The 18,845-nt window shown below is 41.8% G+C and overlaps 2 protein-coding genes across 2 annotated transcripts; both read right to left on the reverse strand.

The window, feature by feature from the left end:
* Positions 1-1,633: 1,633 nt before the first annotated feature.
* Positions 1,634-10,325, reverse strand: LOC124653150 (sodium/proton antiporter 2-like; the record flags this gene model as incomplete). Its single annotated transcript, XM_047192213.1, is given in 10 exon segments — positions 1,634-1,990; positions 2,833-3,127; positions 3,827-4,129; positions 4,218-4,279; positions 4,838-4,958; positions 6,184-6,290; positions 7,618-7,794; positions 8,551-8,679; positions 8,820-8,993; positions 10,070-10,325. Coding segments are annotated over 10 exon segments (1,704 nt in total). The 5' UTR covers positions 10,286-10,325.
* A 2,460-nt stretch (positions 10,326-12,785) lies between these two features.
* Positions 12,786-18,580, reverse strand: LOC124654910 (aspartate--tRNA ligase 2, cytoplasmic-like). Its single transcript, XM_047193883.1, has 10 exons — positions 18,044-18,580; positions 17,838-17,948; positions 17,577-17,690; positions 16,711-17,001; positions 16,520-16,630; positions 16,382-16,435; positions 15,333-15,412; positions 15,140-15,255; positions 13,448-13,562; positions 12,786-13,068 (listed from the first exon to the last, which is right to left on the reverse strand). The coding sequence occupies exons 1-10, from the start codon at positions 18,563-18,565 to the stop codon at positions 12,942-12,944; spliced, it is 1,641 nt and encodes a 546-aa protein (XP_047049839.1). The 5' UTR covers positions 18,566-18,580; the 3' UTR covers positions 12,786-12,941.
* Positions 18,581-18,845: the final 265 nt, after the last annotated feature.

The raw sequence follows: 18,845 nt of genomic DNA on the forward strand, positions 1-18,845 counted from the left end.
CCCACATTTGACAAGAGTCAGATGGAAACCATGTAAGAGATCCTCCTCTTAGGATAGGTTCTTTGTGTCGGAGTTGTAATTTCGGGGGTGGCTGTCTTCGGATTAGTCCGGAGTGGAGTTCGTACTGCACTCGTTGTTCACAGCGAGATGTATTCGTTTTGTAATCAAATTCTACCTTCTATAAAGATAAGGTATGTCTTCCTGTACTCTCAGAAAAAACACCAAATGTATCCGTTTTGATTCGTTTGGGTCAAGCCGGTAGACACAAAACTGGCCGTCTGGTTTGGGTAGCCTCAGCGGCCCGACGTATTTCTCAGCGAGAGATAGTTTTTTTTACATTGAAACAATGACTTGAAGAAAAAGGAGGAGATAGTAGGATTCATCATTTATTCATACAAAACGTAAATAACTAGTAGGATATGAGGGCTCTTCATGGGAGGCTTCGTCGCCGAGCGCCCATGCTGGCAGCACTTAGTGTGCTTCATTACTAGAGTCAAGGTTGATGATACCGGCAACCGTGACCTCCCGAATGAATGCTACATGGCGGGCATCCTCCATGACCTTCTCCACCGTGTGGCCGGGCTTTAACCAGAATGTGATTCGTCTTGGCCTTGTTCCTCTCCGGCGGCGGGTGCTCGCCATCGAAGCAGTTCAACGCGTCCTCTCGCTCCTCGCGAAACCAGGCTGCCTAGTAGGCGCTACCGGCGTCGTATTATGGGTCGAGCCACAGCGTCTCCTTCTGCCGCCTCCGGAAGATCTCCTAGCCAAATTCCTTGCCTTTGGGTAGAGACGGCATGTGAACCCTGCTCAGGCCGATTGCCGAAGCCCTTCGGCACTGTCGCCTTGGGCGGCAGGAGGATGCCATACTTGGCGAGTTGGGTGGCCTCGTGCCAGTCCACCCATTCCCGTACATGACAATGGGGGCCAGAAGGTTTCAACTAGTAGTGGTCTGTGAAACAAGCAAAGCCAGAAGGTTTCAACTACTAGTGATCTTTGGAGCAAGCAATGCCGGAAGGTTTCAACTACTAGGTTTGGAAGCAAGGTAGGTTTGGAAGCGAAGCAGTCCGCTGACCAGCCGCTAGGTGGGCCCGAGGACACAGAACATGGACACGCCTTGTGTCTGCCGCAACGCATTTCGAGCCTTAATTTGGCCTTCAAATGCATCGGCCTGGACATGCCAGCCACTTTGCATCCTATCCGCGTGGATCAAAATAGACACGTTTTGATCCGTTTGTGTTGGGCATTTGAAAATGGCCTAAACCACCCATTCATAAATTATAAGAACAGGGAATTGCAAAGGGATGTTCGCGATCAAGAACAAGGAACTACAAATGGATGTTCGTTTGACATGAAAATATACCAGGAGGCAGGAGCACATACATCGCAGAGTATATATGATAAGGCATTCAGCCTGGGATCACCTCCTTCCAAAGAACAACGATAGTACCAAGTGATGATATTTCAGGATTACATGTATCATCAGACAGATCTCCTCTCTTTCCAAAAGCATACCGTGAAAGCTCATCGTTACAACAAGTAGACATCTCAAAAGTCAAAACCGATCTTCGTGAGTTTGAAGCCCATGTTTTTATCCTTTGTTGATAAGGGCAGCTACGAACTTAATTTACAAATGATCATTCTGCTCTAGGCTACACACACCTAACTTTTCTATCATACACTCCGAGCCTTTCAGTTTTGCTACACAAAATGTGGAGCTCAGTGCACGGTTTATTTCTCGACCATTTCAGCCCGTGTATTTATTAGCCAAGTTGGAAACATCCCCTCTTTGCCAAAACATTCTGAAATAGGGTGTGTTCATCTCCAATCTACAGTAATGTCTCTTTCTTAAAGGACCGTCATGGTCAACCTTTTATGAACCCGTGATAAATGGAATCTCTGCCAGTGAAGTGGGAAGAGATAGAGAGATATTTTGAGCAGCTAGGTAAGTGATGATACCGGCTACATAACCTGCAAGGGCAAAACCACTCACCTGCAGACACAACAGGTACCATGTCAACAAACAATTTTAACTCACAGATGCATAAACCAGTGTACCAAGTTTTTGAAATGAAAAACCTCGTTTTCCTTGATGACAATTACAAAAGAGTCCCTCTAAAATGTAACTAGACTGGACATGATCACAACGACAAGAACTCTTATTTTTTCGAAATGGGGCAGCCCCAGCCTCTGTATCAATTGATGCATATGGCTCTTTATTAATGACAAGAACTCTTACTCAATCATCATCCAAATCTACATGTCATGAGAAGATATATATGAACTCTTGCTCTTTTTTTCTAATCCTCATACTAAGACAGCAGGATACAAACCCGTCTGCATATCCTGTGGCTAGCCATGATCTTTCTCTGATCGCCATGCTTTCATGTACCAACCAACTCACCAAAAATAAGTCATCAAAGAAATGTAGGGAGTCTACTCGTAATTCAACATTATTTGACCTATACTTCTAAATCCAGGACAGTGAAAAGGGCACACTTTGTTTGCTGCAGTTTTATCCCTATTAACGAGCAATAATATATTAAAAGAACTGGAAACATATTTTTCTTAAAATGCAGTGCCGAAGAGAAACCTCTAAGGCCTAAGCTACGCTGCAGTCTGAAATAAAAGTTCTGCCCTGAACTCTACTGAAAACTACTCAAAGAAACAATATCAGAAATATGGGTTGTATTGAATAAGTTTGAGAGTGAAAGATCAAAAAATGCACTCAATACACCTTGCTGAGGGATTTTTCCCCTATAATAGATCGTACTGTCAATTGTTATTCTGCTCTTTCACATCTCCTTTGAAGAGTTGAATAAAGAAGAAGTTTACCTTGCGAAAATACCAAAAGAAATCCACCTTTTCCATTCCCATAAAAGCCACTCCTGCTGCAGAGCCAATGATAAGCATTGAGCCGCCCGTACCAGCACAGAACGCAACAAGCTGCCAGAAGTCTGAATCTTGAGGAAACGAAGTCAGGTCATACATCCCCATGGTTGCAGCAACAAGTGGGACATTGTCTATAATTGCTGATGCAACACCAATGATACTTGCAATAAGATCAGCATTTGGAATATTGGCATCAAGATAGTTGGCTAACTGCCTCAAAATCCCTGCAGATTCCAAGCTAGTGAAGAGAAACAGAAAGAACAAAACCAACAATTAGAAAATTAAGACCATCCAACTGGCAATGGACTAGAGTGTAAGAAGTAGAAAACGACAGGGTGACCAAGTTTTATATGCATAGAAACGAACTGAGAGTTAGAGCTGCATAAGTGCTTTCCTGCACATATGACATTGTCTTACGTGTATATGACATATTGGCCAATTATAGCCGTATAATGAATATCCATAACACTGGACAACAGGATTGAAGCACGTTTAGGGCTTAGCTCTTGAACAAAACCTAGATCGTCTCCTGCCGTCCCTACCGCCGCTGTTGCCGCCTCTCACCGGCTGCCGCAGGGACTCAGACACCGGAGGTTCTTCCTCTCAGAGGGCGTATGGTGCTTTTGAGTATTGAATCTCTGGAGATACTCACACTGATAGGTCGTATTAATTCTTTTGAGATGACAGGTTTTTCTAGTTCTGCTACTCAGCCTTCTAGCGAAAGACTACCTTTCCACATCATCTTTAGCTATATCAAATCTTAAGCTTAAGATAATATATATATTTGAAATTAGATAAAATGCAGACTAACAGTTGTAGGTCAACAGTCATAAAACCTGATATTAGCTACATGGTTTAAATATTCCACAGCTTTTCTAAAGGCGAGTTTCACATAATCAAGCTGACGTACATCCACGTTGGGAAGGGGGGGAGTTACCTGCCGACCGACAACAGAATACCTAAGAAGAATAGAATTCCTTGTGTATCAATCCGTGAAAGTGCCTGTGGAACTTTTAATCTCTGCCTTCCAGATTCTCCGTAATGTATCGCGTCTGTCAGAATCCAGAGAATCCCAAGACCAAAGAGCATCCCCATGAAAGGTGGCAATCCCGTGAGAGATTTAAACACTGGAACAAACACTAGGGCTCCAAGTCCAACAGCAAATACAAGTTGCCCCCGAGGAGCCATCTGTTCTGATGATAGCAAACTGGAAGATGCCTGATCTGATCCATTTGCTTCACTACATGAAACATATAAGAAATTATTCCATAAGGCTTCACAAATATTGCTTAATATCATGTAGCAGAAGTAGTCCTTTTTTAAAGAACCTGGTGAGGGACATCAGGGCCAGTGGGACCACCAGTGAAACTACGGAGGGGACAAACAAGCCCTGTCAGATCATAAGCCAAGTAGTTCAGCACTTTGCTGAAGCAGCATGCAGAAAAAAAAGAATAAACACACAAAATTCATAAAATGTTGGTTGCTCGCAATCGAGATCATGAGATTTATTCTGTATAATGTTTTCTTTTTTATAGGATAATCCCCATACTTGAGAAAATTCAGATTTGGAACCATCTTCCATTCAATTTATACTGATTTAAGCAATTCACCTAAATTTTGCACTACAAATTATCTCTAATAGCAATATGCAGTATTGACTAAAATTTAATAATACTGTTGGGCAAAAAGAAATAGCACTCATATAGGAATATGATAAATAAAAAGTTGTATTATCTTCTTTTTTTAGCTGAAAAAGAATGAGCTGAGTTGTCTTATCTTCTTTTCTTTTATCAGTTAAAGTTGATCAACCTTTATAAGGTTCATCACTAACGACATGCATGATATAGGATGCCTGAAATAGGGAAATATTAGAGAGCTCTAACATTTAGGAAATATTAGCATAATGAACAATTTAGAGAAAATACAAGGATCAATGTGCAAATCTAACCTGTATTGTGTTTACAGTCGTAATCTGACCATGGATCCACAACATAGTGGTTGTCACATCACCAATTGGTGTCCATGCACCCCCAGCATTAGCCGCTATCACAACAACAGCGCCTAACAATCTGTCCCAATAAGCCAATGTTTAGTAAAGATGCCAAACACTCCTTGAAACGATTTATTGATGGATTGAAGGATAAAAAGTTCTGTAGACAAGCCTGTTGAGATATAAGGAGATCTAATTTACAATGTTACGCCCGTCTCTAACTAGGTCCTATTTTTTGATAAATATCAAGTGCTAACATACAACTTGGAGAAAGCGTCAACCTAAACCAAGTTGCCTTAGATAACTCTTCAAGAAAATTTTGGCCTCAAATCAACACTTCCGCAAGCAAACTGAGAAGGTAATAGACCGACATACCACCATCGAGAGATAAGAAGAGAACGCTTGTAATTTGTAAAATTAATCACATTTCCTTTTCTTCTGCCTTTTTATTATCCTAAATGGTATTATTATTTTAGTTAACCTTAAAATTCTGTATTGCCGTACATTACTTCAAACACCCTATATATATTTCGTGAGAGCTGTTCATGTTGATTTGATACCATAAGTAGCATGGCATGCTCTTCTGCGCCAGAAGGGTGGTTAGCACTAAATACGTTTCCTATTTGTTGAACCCTTTCTTGTGCAGTAAGGTGCAACTATCAGTGTAAAACAAATTCTTGAGACGCATGAACAATTGAACAAATGTTTCAAGTTACAATTATCAGTACACAATCTAACCACCTGTGTTAAAGCTCTCATGGACACGGAATTTAGGTTCTTACTTATACTGTGAGACCTACCCCCAAAGTTTTATTTAAAGAAAGTATACAGGAATGTTCTCAAGAACTCAAATTTTATTCAGCCAACCTCCCAGATCATCTTGACAACTAGAAAGCATTTCTACGAAATATTTTGATCAGCACAGCTTGAGCGAATGTTGGAGCGAAAATTAGCCTATGATACGTCAGTAATAGATCTAAGAAAGTAAAATCTGGGCTTATGGAGAATTGGAGATATAGCAAAATCATACAACGAAAACTTAAACTTGCCTAACTTGAGTGTGCCAAAGTATGGTATTGAACCTATGTGTTTTCATGAAAAGAATGGTAGAAATACGATAAGAGATTAAGAGGACAATTTTAAACCAGGTTTTTACTACTGTTTATATTGTACAGATTAAGAAAAAAAATTCAAACTAAGGAGAATACATGAATTAGATCATTGAAAGCAAATATGTTGACTTCAGAGCAAAAGAATTATAAAATTATGTACAAAAGTAATAGCTGAGATAATAGAGGTCATACTTTCTGTACTCTGATGGAGGTACTAGTTTCCGCAGCAATGACACCATGACAATAGTCGAAGTCAAGTTGTCGAGTACAGAACTCATAAAGAAGGTAACAAAGCCAATCTGAAATAAGAAACAATTTATCCATCAAAAAATAACATGATAATTAATGGCTGTGAAATAAAAGGTTAGTCTTGTAAGGTTACACGGTGAATCAGTGAGTGGTCAAGCAACGGCATTCTTTTATTCACCAAAGACAGATCCAAAAAAAATGAACCCAAGGTTAAGATCAACAGAAGAACTTGTATCCAATTTTGGACTGGAAATTGGACCAATGGTTGCTCTATCCGGCCCCTTTGCTCCAGATCTCTACAAGGCCATCCCACCATCCATCCACCTCAAGCGAATGGTGGCTGAACCCCTTTTTGAGGATGAATAAATTGCAGACATCAGGAATCTTCTGCATATTACAACTTTCCCCCAAATGCAAACAGAGATATCAATCTCCTCCCTGATGCAGGAGATTTATGATCTGGAGATGGGAGGGAGGTGTCAGGGAAGTACTCTACTAGTTCTGTCTATCACATCTCTTTCCAGGTGCAGTCCCTTTCATGCGCTTTTTGGAAGCCATGGGCAACTCTAAGCTGATTTTTTTGCGTGGCTTGCCATTCTGAAGCGCTGTTCGATGGCTAATCGAGACCTCCCACACAGTGACGCCTTTTATTCTGTCGGCCATCCGGGGAACATATTGATCACCACAAATCATCGCCCACGAATGCACCTCCCCTTGGATGGTCATCATGAGACAGCGGACCTCTGGACACATAGTACAGAATATGGCAGAGTTTCCCAACTAAAGTTGCCTGAACTAGATAGGTACAGTGTGATGGCAGATAAAGATTTGACAAACAAGTATGAACATCAAATCTGCTGAATCACTGGAATTAGAGCTGCGTTAGTTGGTAAGGTATATAGATGAATAGGGAACCAAGCATCTCAAAGAGAACTGTGCAACAGTAGCAAAACAAGACAAGTGGAAGATTTCTTTGGTGAAAGTTTTAAGGTTTTCTCTGGATTGAATTACCAGGGGTGGAGAATTATTCAGTTCAAGGTGAAAGACAGATACCATCGAAGTGGAACCACGTGTACTGTGAAGGTTGCTTTTTCTCTATTGACATAGGTCACTAAATATAAGTTTATTTTGTGGGGAGACACTCAATATAGATCATAAGTTCAAAACATCTATCTGTTCTGGACAAATAGATGTCTGCTATAACCGCAAAAGGTGTGACTCTAGAACACTTTGGTACTACCCCCTGGTTTACCACTGGCAACTCATTCCGGTGTGTTGGTTTCTCATAGTAGGACACTGCAAATTACTATAAGTATAAGAAGTATAGAATGTAATAAAAACTTCAGTGAGCGAAACATAAAAATAAGAAAGACTCACCACCCAGAGAAGAGTCTTAGGATTTCTAGTAGATATATTGTCAGTCACCAGCTTAAAACCTTGATGTGAATCAACAATCTCCACAATGGTCATTGCACCAAGCAAGAAAAACACTATTTCACTAACTTCAACAGTACTCTGACTCAACTCTTGAACAGCTACATCGGTCGAGGGAGCCTAAATCATATGAAGAACAGAAAAGGAACAATAAAGATCAACTAATGAGTATCATCTAACACAGTCTTAAATATATTCATAACATAAGGATTATATCATTGTAATGAAAATGTAAATCATCCTAGTGAATTATGGTACTTCCAAACTAGATACCCACTAGCAAAGAAGGGACATCTTATTCATCTTCATGGCAAAGTCTAGCTTAACATCTGAGGATGCAAACACACAGGCATAAATCCAGAATAACTTTTTAAAACGAGTTGATTACTTTTGAGTCCCTTAATGATCCATATGAACAGCAACTAGACATTGCTTGTAAGTCGTACTACCTCTGTACCGAATTATAAGATGCTAAAACATCTTCTAAATCGGTACAGAGGGAGTAACTAGCAACTAAGCACCATAATCCACTCCCATAATAATGGAAATGTAATTAGCATATACATGAAGAATGTCATAATGTCTTTAACACTGATTGCAGTTGAAAGACATGCAGACTTATCAGGGAAGTTCTTGTTTTGTTATTACATAGAAAAACTAAGAAATGGAAACATAGATGGGAACAAGGAGGACATCCAGCCAATATGAACGTCGAATAAGTTGCTCTCTACTTAAATTATTTAAGGGTGCGTGCATATATCAACTGTTATCAAGACAATTCAACTGAGAAAAATCTCAAAGTGATGTTCAAGAGAGACCATCGACTCTCAGAAGATTTCTGAAGTCTCAAAGATAACTTCACAGATTATAGCTTACCCCAATACTTCTGATAACCCATAAGCAAACAGCCATCAATAATCCAACTCCGCTTTTATTAAATGCTAGTGATTCCTCAAAAATGATACCTGCATAGCCAAGTGCAAATACTAGCACCATTGCAATGTCCTGCAAAGGAAAACATTTCAACCATGTTCGCAAGAATCATTACCACAACATACATAACTACCAGCATAAAGAGATAAGATGAAGAAACTACATAGTTCAAACTGGTAAAAAATGAACGAAGATACTTCGAATCTACAGACCTGGTTAGCAGCAACCCAGGAATGGTTTATTGCAGCTGCCCCAGCCAAAGATGTTGCAAGAATAGCTAAAGCTTTAATAAGATCATTCTTTGGTTTGTAGTTAGCTTCAAAATACTGCGAGCTAACTTCATCAACGGAGCATAAAGGGTCGCAATTTCCAGTTGTCTCTGATAGCTGAAATTTTGGCGAAACACGACGGTATTAGAAACTGCATAGAACACAATGGGTAGTAGAAAAGGCAAACAAACAATGCACACAGGGGAAATCACTCTTTGAGTTGTAAAGAAATCCTATGACATAGTGTTCTCTCACTAAATTCAATATAAAAATAACTCTCGATGCAACAGGCGCATGGTGCATGTTAGATGCATTGTCTGATGAAAGCATATGAAAGTTTGATAGCAGAAATAAATTCAGGTATTAAATAAATGTGCTTTTGCTTTTCCACATGAAATTGTTATCTAAGACTTCCATTGACAATCGTAAAAATGCAAACCAAATTTGTAGTAACAACATTATTATCATAAGGGCTTTGGGATTTGTGAATGATGATTAGTTTGAGCAATAACACTAAACAAAGCATTCCCAAACTATTTATGTAGTCACCAAATGTGTCATTCCACAAGCGGAACATTTATGTATACACCCTGTTCCATCAGGAAAAGTATCTCTAAACTTGTTAGTTGCCGCAGAACCAGCATAATAACATACCTACGTACTATCAATGTACCGTTGCACAAACTTGAAGATGGTACAAAATGAGAACCAAAGTGGAAAAGGGGGATTTTCAGTAGTAAAACCGTACAGAGTCATTCCTTAGCCCAATAAGCAGCGATGTGTACAATTTATGTAATATGCTATTGACTGACTGCAGCCATTTTTATTACTGATTTTGTGTGTTAACCAACTGTAGTTCCTATTTCATGTAAATGTTTTTATGCGATAGTGTGAGATGCATATAGATTATAGAAGCTGACCAATCAGAACTCAGATCAGCAATTTGGCTAAAAGCATGTTGTTCGATTTTTGTTGCACTGGTTTTAGTTAGGACGCAATCCTACATGGGTTTTTTTCGTGGGTAGGAAATAATCCTGCTACATTGCATACCAACTCATTCAAAGAAAGCATAAGTGAACTGAATACTTTGACTCTTGACTGAGGTGGGCAGTTCGCAGATTCCGTGGAAGGAACTTGAAACCGCACTAGCATGATTCCATAATCTGATAAAATAAATCGCTCAAGTTCGGTACCTCGTAGTCGTAGTCGGTGAGCTCCTCGTCCTCGGGTGGCACTGGCGGCGGGGGCGAGGAGGCGGCGCAGAAGCGGAGCGAGCGCCGCCACCGCTGGGCGGGCGGGAAAGGGGCAGTGACGAGGGACGGAGGAAAGTGGTGGCTGCGGCGGCGGAGGGATGGGAAGGAGGGGGAGGCTGCCCGGCTGCCGGCGAGCAAGTAGGAGGAGAGCGCCATTGCCTGTGAGGTTTTGCGGGGTGGCCGTCAACCGAGAGTTGGATGGATGAGAAGCCAGTGTGTGTGGGTCCCGCAAGTCAGACAGGAAATGCATAGGATAGGAGGGAGGAATCTGTGTACGGACAAGCCAAACTGAAACTGATACGCGAATATTCAGTCACAGACTCGTGGGAACCTGCCTGTATTCTGAAACTCGCTAAATCACACTTTTCAGTTCTTGTGAAAATTGGAGATTTTGTATACATACACTTGGGAAAGCAGTTACAAATTTATCAATTGAAGTTTTTAAGAGTGATTTGGGTAAGGGACAAACCAGTGTGTCCCTTTGTGTCGGTCTAGATATACGGAATCTGAAGTTCATCATCTGCTTTGAAGAGATGTTTACCCTCGGAAGCAACTTTGATAAAAGAAGAGGTTGTCAAACCCTTTCGAGAATCAGCAGAGGATCGTGGACAATCATAATTGCCACATTGCCTCATTCCTCATTACGTATTTGGGGATGGCGATCCGAGATACCAGGATCTTGATTAAGGATCTCGACCCGCTCGCTGGTCGGGTTAGGATGAAGGCTGGACCGTGGAGTGCCAGATTCACATCTAAAGTCAGCAAAACTATCCTCATAGACTACAACCTTCCCATGTATATTAAAGGGCCTATACCTTCTTCCGGAAGAAGTGCATGTCACCTTCGACAAGGACCTACCGCGGTTCTTTTGGCACGATATCAATGGCCGTCAAAAATACCACATGGTTAAATGGGCTCATACATGTGCCCCCAAAGATCATAGGGGCGTAGGCATCTCAGCCTCTAGACACTTCAATAAGGCCCTCCTGCTGATGGATCTTTGGCTTTGCCTTATGAAGGCCAAATACCTAAGGGGGGCGACCTCATGACATCCACCTTGGGATTTCCTTCTCCATAGGCTCCAGAGAGGGTACCATGTTTTGGTTGGACCCCTTGGGGATGCCCCCAAATGGTGTCATACCCTAGCCTCTTTGCAATTTGCGTTGAGCCTTCCATGTTGGTCTCCGCCGCAGCCAATGGGGGAGTATGGAATGTGGTGTTCCCTAGAACTTTCGGCACAGATGAAGCGGTGTTTTGGGAGGCGTTGTGGGTGAGTTTCACATCGTCCCTCACTACCTTGTCGGGTAGTGTCTGCTAGCGTATTGCCCCTTTGGGGATCTTTATTATTAGCTCAGCGTACCTGGCCCTATTTAGAGGGCTCATTTTACCTTGGACATCTCCGCTATGGAAAGCCCCCTCTACCCCTGAACAGCAAGATCTTCGTCTGCCATTAGCTTCGAGATCGCCTTCCTTCAAGGGTTGATGTGCCTAAACGGCAGGGGTTGGGGATCCCAGGGTCGGGAATGAATATAATGTTCACTTGTCCCGCGGCCATGTTCCTATGGAGCTCTGTTTAAGAGGCGTTCGGAAGGCCCAATACCTCGGAGAGTTCCTGGAGAACCGAGTAAACAACACTAGCAAGAAGAGACGTCTCTTATGGCTGGTGTTTGATGCCTGTCGTGGAACCTCTGGAGTATTTGCAATAAGATGGTTATTGAAAAATTGTTATCTCTGGCATTCTTACAATTGTGGTATCCGTTGTGTAGACAACAGAACAGAAAGCGACTGGATGACATGCTTCAATACTTGTTGGAGGCGGCACGCCATCTTCCTGCCCCACACCATCTTCCTGCCCCGACCATCCGCTGGCCACACCATCTTCCTGCCCCGTCCATCCGCTAGCCAGCACCCATCTGTCTTGGGTGCTGAGCTTGCTCTTTTTTCAGTTTTAACTTGAACATGTTTGTGTTGTGGCCTCAACGGGCCGTTTTCTTTTTCTTGTGAACTTGTTCTCACATCATGTGCAGTTGGGTGCACCTATTTGGGGTTTTGTCCATGAAGCTATCCACGCATATCCATCTTTGGGTTGGGTTTTTACGTCTGAGCGAAGAGGCTATGGACGTCCAGTGTGCTCCCTTGTCCTCTCTTGTGGCGCGCATTTGTGAACCAAGCATAAATCCATTTTTGTTAAACTTTCTTTCAACTTAGCAAGAACTAGAGTTACTTTTGGAAAATAAAATTTGACTTCAAGAACTTTTGGAAAACAATACGTGAGCAAATATAAACTTTTCTACCCCTGCCCATCCTCTTAGTCGTAGGAGTCGATGTTCATGCTGTCAGCCTCCACGGTGACATATAATGTAAACCTAGGAAGGAATTCACATTGTCAAGTGGAGGTGACATATGATGGAAACCTAGGAAGGAATTCACATTGTCAAGTTCAGGACTCGAACCGTATATCTTTTGGCCACGAGAAAACAACGAACAGAGGTACACTAATCATTTTATGATTTTCATCGTAACAAAACCAAAACAACTTCTCTCCAGATCTATAGTCCAGCTCGACCAAACAGCACATAAAACCAATCACAAAAAACGCAATACACCTTGTGCAAACTGACGATAGGAATAAGTTGTATCCACAGTTGGTAACATAGTGAACATACTAGAAGCTCCAAAACACATCGAATGTCCTACTCATTTGGTAGTGTCATTATGTCAACGCCAGTGTAGGTTGATTTGGTACTTGACTAGCAGGTTGGTAAACATGGTGAAAGCGTTGGGCGCAAGCTGTCTGTCCCGCAAAAGAAACTTATGGCGTGAGTCTCTGCGGGTCACGAGGGAAAAGAGATGTCTTCCTGATGTTGTTGAGGGCGCAGAAAAGCATCACCACTCTCTCCAACCCGACTCCAAAACCACCATGAGGAGGGGCACCATAACTGTAATTGTCAGCATAGGTAGATTTGAGTACCAAGGTGAAGAAAAAGTATGTATTAGCGCTCAAATAGATCGTTACATTACAAGTTATATACTTCCCCTGTCACTATTTAGTTGGAGCACACGTTTTCCAAGATTTAAGTTTGACCATTGATTTGGTCAACCAAATATAGATTATGTTATATGCATGTTATACCATTGAATTTGTATTTGGATGAAGTTTCTAATGGTACAATTTTTACAACAATCAACAAATGTTTAAATGGTTAAATTAGTGGTCAAAGTTTGGACACGCAAAACAAGGGCACATCCATGGGGACGGAGGGGGTACTAGATACTGCAACACTAAGATTGCAGTCATACGATGGGTGCAGAACAAACCTGAAAGATTCAATGTACGATGATATAGTATTCGCATCAATTCCACACTCAATTGCACGTTTCCTCAGCAACTCAGGCGTGTGCACTCTTTGGGCTCCAGAAATAATTTCCTCGCCTGTCATATCAGAAAAAATGGTTCAATACCAGATCTAAAATAATCACACATTTCTGCCAATGACTGTACCAGACAGTATTATATGCAAGATCCCAAAAGAATAAGCATCTTAAGGTACTTATTGGTATGATGCATATGAATCAAATTTTCTTCAGTACACCAGTATGTATCTTCAGTACTGAAATAATGATGGACATAGGAAACAAGCCACAGAACCATAAGAGTCTAGGACGCTGTTAGCGATAGCTTTCGGTCTACGTCCTGGATTACGAACTGATCAGGATTCAGTGGAGACTCTATAACTCATGTTAACCTAGTTTCAACACATACATAGAGGAGGTGAACATGTTTTACTCAAGCAAAGAGTGATGGTTAGTGCTGTCTCTCCCCAAAAAAAGTTCTCTCATCCCAGATGTCTATATATTCACTCAAGATCCTAATCCCTTCCATAGCATGCCATCTGGCTATCTCCTACAGCTCCAAACCTCAAACTATATGTACAAGAAAACAGTGAGAAATATTCTATACCATACGGGAAGCAGTCAGATAGTTCTGCTGCATGTATACATGATATCCCCTTCCATTTAACAAATATAGCTTTCAATCTTTGCTCCAAAGTGCGTTGATACTACGAATTTGAGCATACTTTGTACCATTATCTTTTCAATATGTATTCTCATTGGCTTTCAATCTTTGTTCCAGAAGCATTGATTCTACGAATTTGAGCTTACTTTGAACTGTTTTCTTTTCAATATGTATTCTCATTGGCTATTTCCAATGTCATTTATGCAATGGAGTGGACTATACTGGCAAGCAACCAGGCGTCCTCTAAACTAGAGCAAATGACCTAATGAGTGTGGTAATATGGTGTTTGCCAGATGTGCCTTGGATGTTGTGCAAGGTCCCAGAATGCACTTGTGGAGGAACAAAGGGGTAAAGAGTAAACTCAATTGAAAAATGATGCTGCAAGAAACTGAACAGTGAACAGTGCAAAAAGGAAACTCAATTTTGAACTCAGTTTTTATGACATTTAATTATTATGTATTTTCTACTTGAAATTGATAGTAAACTGATTTATTTTGAGCATTTGTGGTTTTATGTGTTCAACACTGACAGTACAATAATTTAACATGATCACATGATTTAGTTTACTAAAAAAGAGGTGGCACCACTATACTTCTGAAGCAATGGTATCTTTGTTCTAACATTTCAAAGAAAAATGGTACGCTTTCAATGGTTGTTTTCATCTCAGTGAACTACGCTAGAGACAGAAAACAATAACACTGATTAGGAAGAAAATGCACCTTCATGGGCAGTATATAAAATTATAAATAGAATGAAAACATCTACTCCCTCCGATCCATATTAGTTGTAGACTTGTCGTGCTAAATCAGCCACAACTAATATGGATCAGAGGGGGTATATAGAACAAAACACATCTTGTGATTTTACAACAACTAGAAATCAAAGAAAGATAGGTCTTTAAATGTATAAAAATAACATGAAAGCTGTGCCCATGCAAGTGGAATCACAAGCCAAGGCCAGTGTTTTAATGACTGAAAAAACTTAATACACACCTCGAATGAAGACATCGAACGAGTTGCTGTAAGCAGGGTCATCATAGCAAGGCATGGTGTAGAAAGGGCGCACAGCCAAAGGATACCGATAGAGAATGAAAAATTCTGTGCCATACCTAGAAATAATAGTAGAGATAAGTTTATGAAATTTGAAAATGGATATAATTATGCAAGTGAAGTAGAATCCACATACTTCTCCTTAACAAGGCGGCCAAGTTTTTTCTCAGATTCTGTGTTGAGGTCACCCATAGGATCAATTTCAGTTCCAGCTTCCTGGTAAACAAACAAGTCATATGTTTAACTTTTATCCCAGAAACTCATAACTTAGTTTTTCAGATACCTTAAATTTTGCATACTAGTTTTATTCCAATGTAACAAGAAACAAAACAAGGTTTTAGGTAGCTACACAATGAAACTAATTAAACAGAAAATGATTTACTCGCACGTAATAGGTTTATGTGACAGACTTGTTTAATCATTATCAGGGTGCACTTTTCCCACTTCCGAAGTGTCTAACTGTCAATAACAAATTTGGATCTTGAGTTCAGAAAAACAATACTCTCATAGTATCAGATTCAGCACCTAACCACCGATAAGTCTTGTTTTGATGCTGAACAATAAAAACTAGTAACAACGATGTCTCTAAACTCAAATAATTAGTTCTGCGACCAACAGGTTATATGTTAATCTCAAGAGTACAATAAACCATTCATTTTCTGAAAGCATAAACCTGGACAGGATTTAACAAACTACTGGAATAAAAAATATTCCTCAAGACATTGCAGTGTCAAAAATTGACCGTCAACGCAATGGATTTACTCCGGAGAGTTGAGATTCTGAATGAAATAATAATTTTCCAATAACCACCAAAAAATTCATTGGGTACAAAATCCAGCAAACGAAACATTATAATAATTGTCAAGCTGTAAGTAATATTTACTAAATAACTTGTTGATGAACACCTTAAAACTGGTAGAAAACAAGGAAAACTTTGCAATATAAATTCTTAGGGTTCTTCGTAATCTGAAGACCATAAAATCCTCCAGGCAGCAATCAACAGTAAAATTCTTGTTCCACTGATTGTCAAGTTGGACGGTTCAATCAAACCATCAAGCAACCAAATACTGGGGCTATTGAAGTTCTACCATCATCCACACAGTGATAATAATACCAAAGAAACATATAGCATATGAATGAACATCACTGTGATGATCAAATAACCACAAGAGTATATGTTAATACCTTCAACATTTGAATCCCTTCCGCGTATGTTAGCTTCAATGTTTTCTCTAGGTACTGTACAGATTAGCGGAAACTGAAACAGTTGCTTCGGAAAAGCATACAGATGACAACATAAAACAATATAGAATAAGGTTTTACCTTCAGCGGTTCAAATGGATACTGCCTATTTATTGTCTCAAGTTCCCTCTTGCAATTTTCATTCAAGTGTTTGAATATTGCTACAAACAAGCCATCTATGATGTCACAAACCTGTGTGCAAAAGCAAGTCCTTGGTCACCATAACTTCCATGAATAAACTACAGATATTTTTCCACCAAAATATTTCTAACCTCAAAGTAGTGCTCTTTAATCTCCATCTCGGCATCCAACCCCATGAACTCACATAGATGCCTGTGAGTGTTAGAGTTTTCAGCTCTAAATACAGGACCAACCTCAAAGACACGGCCGAAGCCACCACAAATAGCCATCTGCTTGTATAACTGCGGAGATTGTGCTAAACAAGCAGGCTGGCCATTGTACTGAAGCTTGAATACAGCTGCACCACCTTCACTTGATCCTGAAATCAATTTCGGACTGTGGATGCCAATGAAATCCTTCGAGGACAAATATTCTCTGAATTTCTGCAAGGGTATCCAACAATGGTTACATACATGGAGCAGAGGAAGAAAAGAAACATTACATGCTGCACAGAATCACAGATACATGCTACACCCTTCGTCCCCGTTTACATGGCACCGTTGTTTTCCGTGATTGAACTTTGAACATCAGTTTGACCAATAATACATGGGTCGTGTGTCATAAAATTATACCATTGGAAACTTATTTTGAAGAACAATTCAATGGTACATTTTTTATGGCACATAGCTGATGTTCTGTTGGTTTAATTGATGGTCAAAGTTGAACCTTGTAATGTGTGAGACAGAAGGAGTAGTACAATCTAGCTGCATCAGACTGACACCACATGAATGTGACCAACGTAAGCATAGTTTTGATAGAGCACTATCACGCTACGCACTGCATGTCAATGCCCAGTTTGTGCAAGGTGCAATCAGATAAAAACTGAAGGTCAATGTTGCATAACAATATAAGTAAGCACATTGATGGCACCAGCCATAACACAAGATGCTATTTGGTAGAGCAGAATACCCTATGACATGAACGATAGCAGTGAGTACAAACAAGGAGAAATACTGACGTTTTCAACTTGGGATTGGATGCGGAAGATTGCTTGATTGGCGGGTGTGCGCAGGTCGATAGATCGATAGTTCAATCGTGTGTCCTGGAGAACACGCACCAGCTTCTCTCCAGTCTGCAATCATGGCAACAAGAGTACACAAAACCTCCCTTAAACAACAGCAGGATCATGATAGGAATTATGGGCAGGACATATGAAGTGGTGGGAAACAATAGTTGAGTGCTTCCTGCAAAGAGAAGGGAAGCAATGGGAGGGACATACCTGCTCAGCCTTCTCAAATTCTGCTTCACTGCGAGCTGCATCCTCGAGGTTGATAGGCAGTGTGGGGATGGCCCTGTTGATGCAGTAGACCTTCCTGACCTGAATCTCCACCTGCCAGTCAAACCACCACCAGACCAAACATGATTTATTCACCTTAAATTCGGCTCCTAGGACGTATGACAAGAAATGGCCGAGATGGCGGTTACCTGCTGTGTTGTGGCCTTGAGTGGCTCCTTGGGGATGGACACGACGCCCTCGACGTCAACGATGCTCTCCTTGCTGAGTGACGTGGCGAATCGCACCATCTGCGTGCTGACCCCAGCGTCGGCGCTGGCGACGAGCACGCACTGCACGGTGCTCATGCACTGGCGCAGGACGAGGAAGGCCATCTTCTTGCTGACGGGGCGGAAGAGCTGCGCGGATCCGCGGATGAGCACGGAGCGGCCCGCGGCGGCCTGGTCGAGGTCGCCGACGTGGGTCCAGGCCCGGCCGGAGACGGCCTTGGACTGGATCTCCTCGACGGGGACGTCGCCGTAGTTGGCGGCGAAGGGGTCCGCCTCCTCCGCCTGGGGCTTCTCGGCCTTCCCCGCCTTGTCGGCCTTGGCGGCCTTGGCGGCCTTGCGGGCCTCCTTGTTGAGCTGCTTCTTGCTGATTGTGGCGGCGGAGAGGTCCGCCTCGAGCTCCTCCGTGGAGGCGGAGGCGGGGGTGGGTGGAGGCTCCGACGACATCGCGGCGGTGGCTGGTGGCTGCGGGGTGGGGGGGAGAGACTAGAGTGGACTAGGAATGGTGGATTTGGGGAACTGCGGGCGAGACGGTGGTTTTCTGGGGAGGAGATGCCTTGGGGGCGGCGCAAACGCAATAGGGTTTTAGCGTGGCGCTCACGGTGCAGGCGGGCCGCTTAAAGGGCCTGAACGACGCAGTAGGCGGGCCGGAAAAAAGGTGGGCTTCACGGTAAAACGTATGTCTCGTCCGCTAGACGCCGCCCACGCGCAGCACAAGGATCCTTGC

This window comes from Lolium rigidum, chromosome 5 (assembly GCF_022539505.1).
Source record: "Lolium rigidum isolate FL_2022 chromosome 5, APGP_CSIRO_Lrig_0.1, whole genome shotgun sequence".
In the NCBI taxonomy this organism is placed as follows: domain Eukaryota; kingdom Viridiplantae; phylum Streptophyta; class Magnoliopsida; order Poales; family Poaceae; genus Lolium; species Lolium rigidum.

Coding starts and splice junctions, on each gene's coding strand:
- LOC124654910 (XM_047193883.1), bottom strand. CDS start 18,565: ATGTCGTCGGAGCCTCCACCCACCCCCGCCTCCGCCTCCACGGAGGAG. Junction 16,631..16,710: donor TTAAAGAGCACTACTTTGAG/GTTAGAAATATT, acceptor TTTTGCACACAG/GTTTGTGACATCATAGATGG. Junction 13,069..13,447: donor TCGTACATTGAATCTTTCAG/GTTTGTTCTGCA, acceptor TGACAATTACAG/TTATGGTGCCCCTCCTCATG.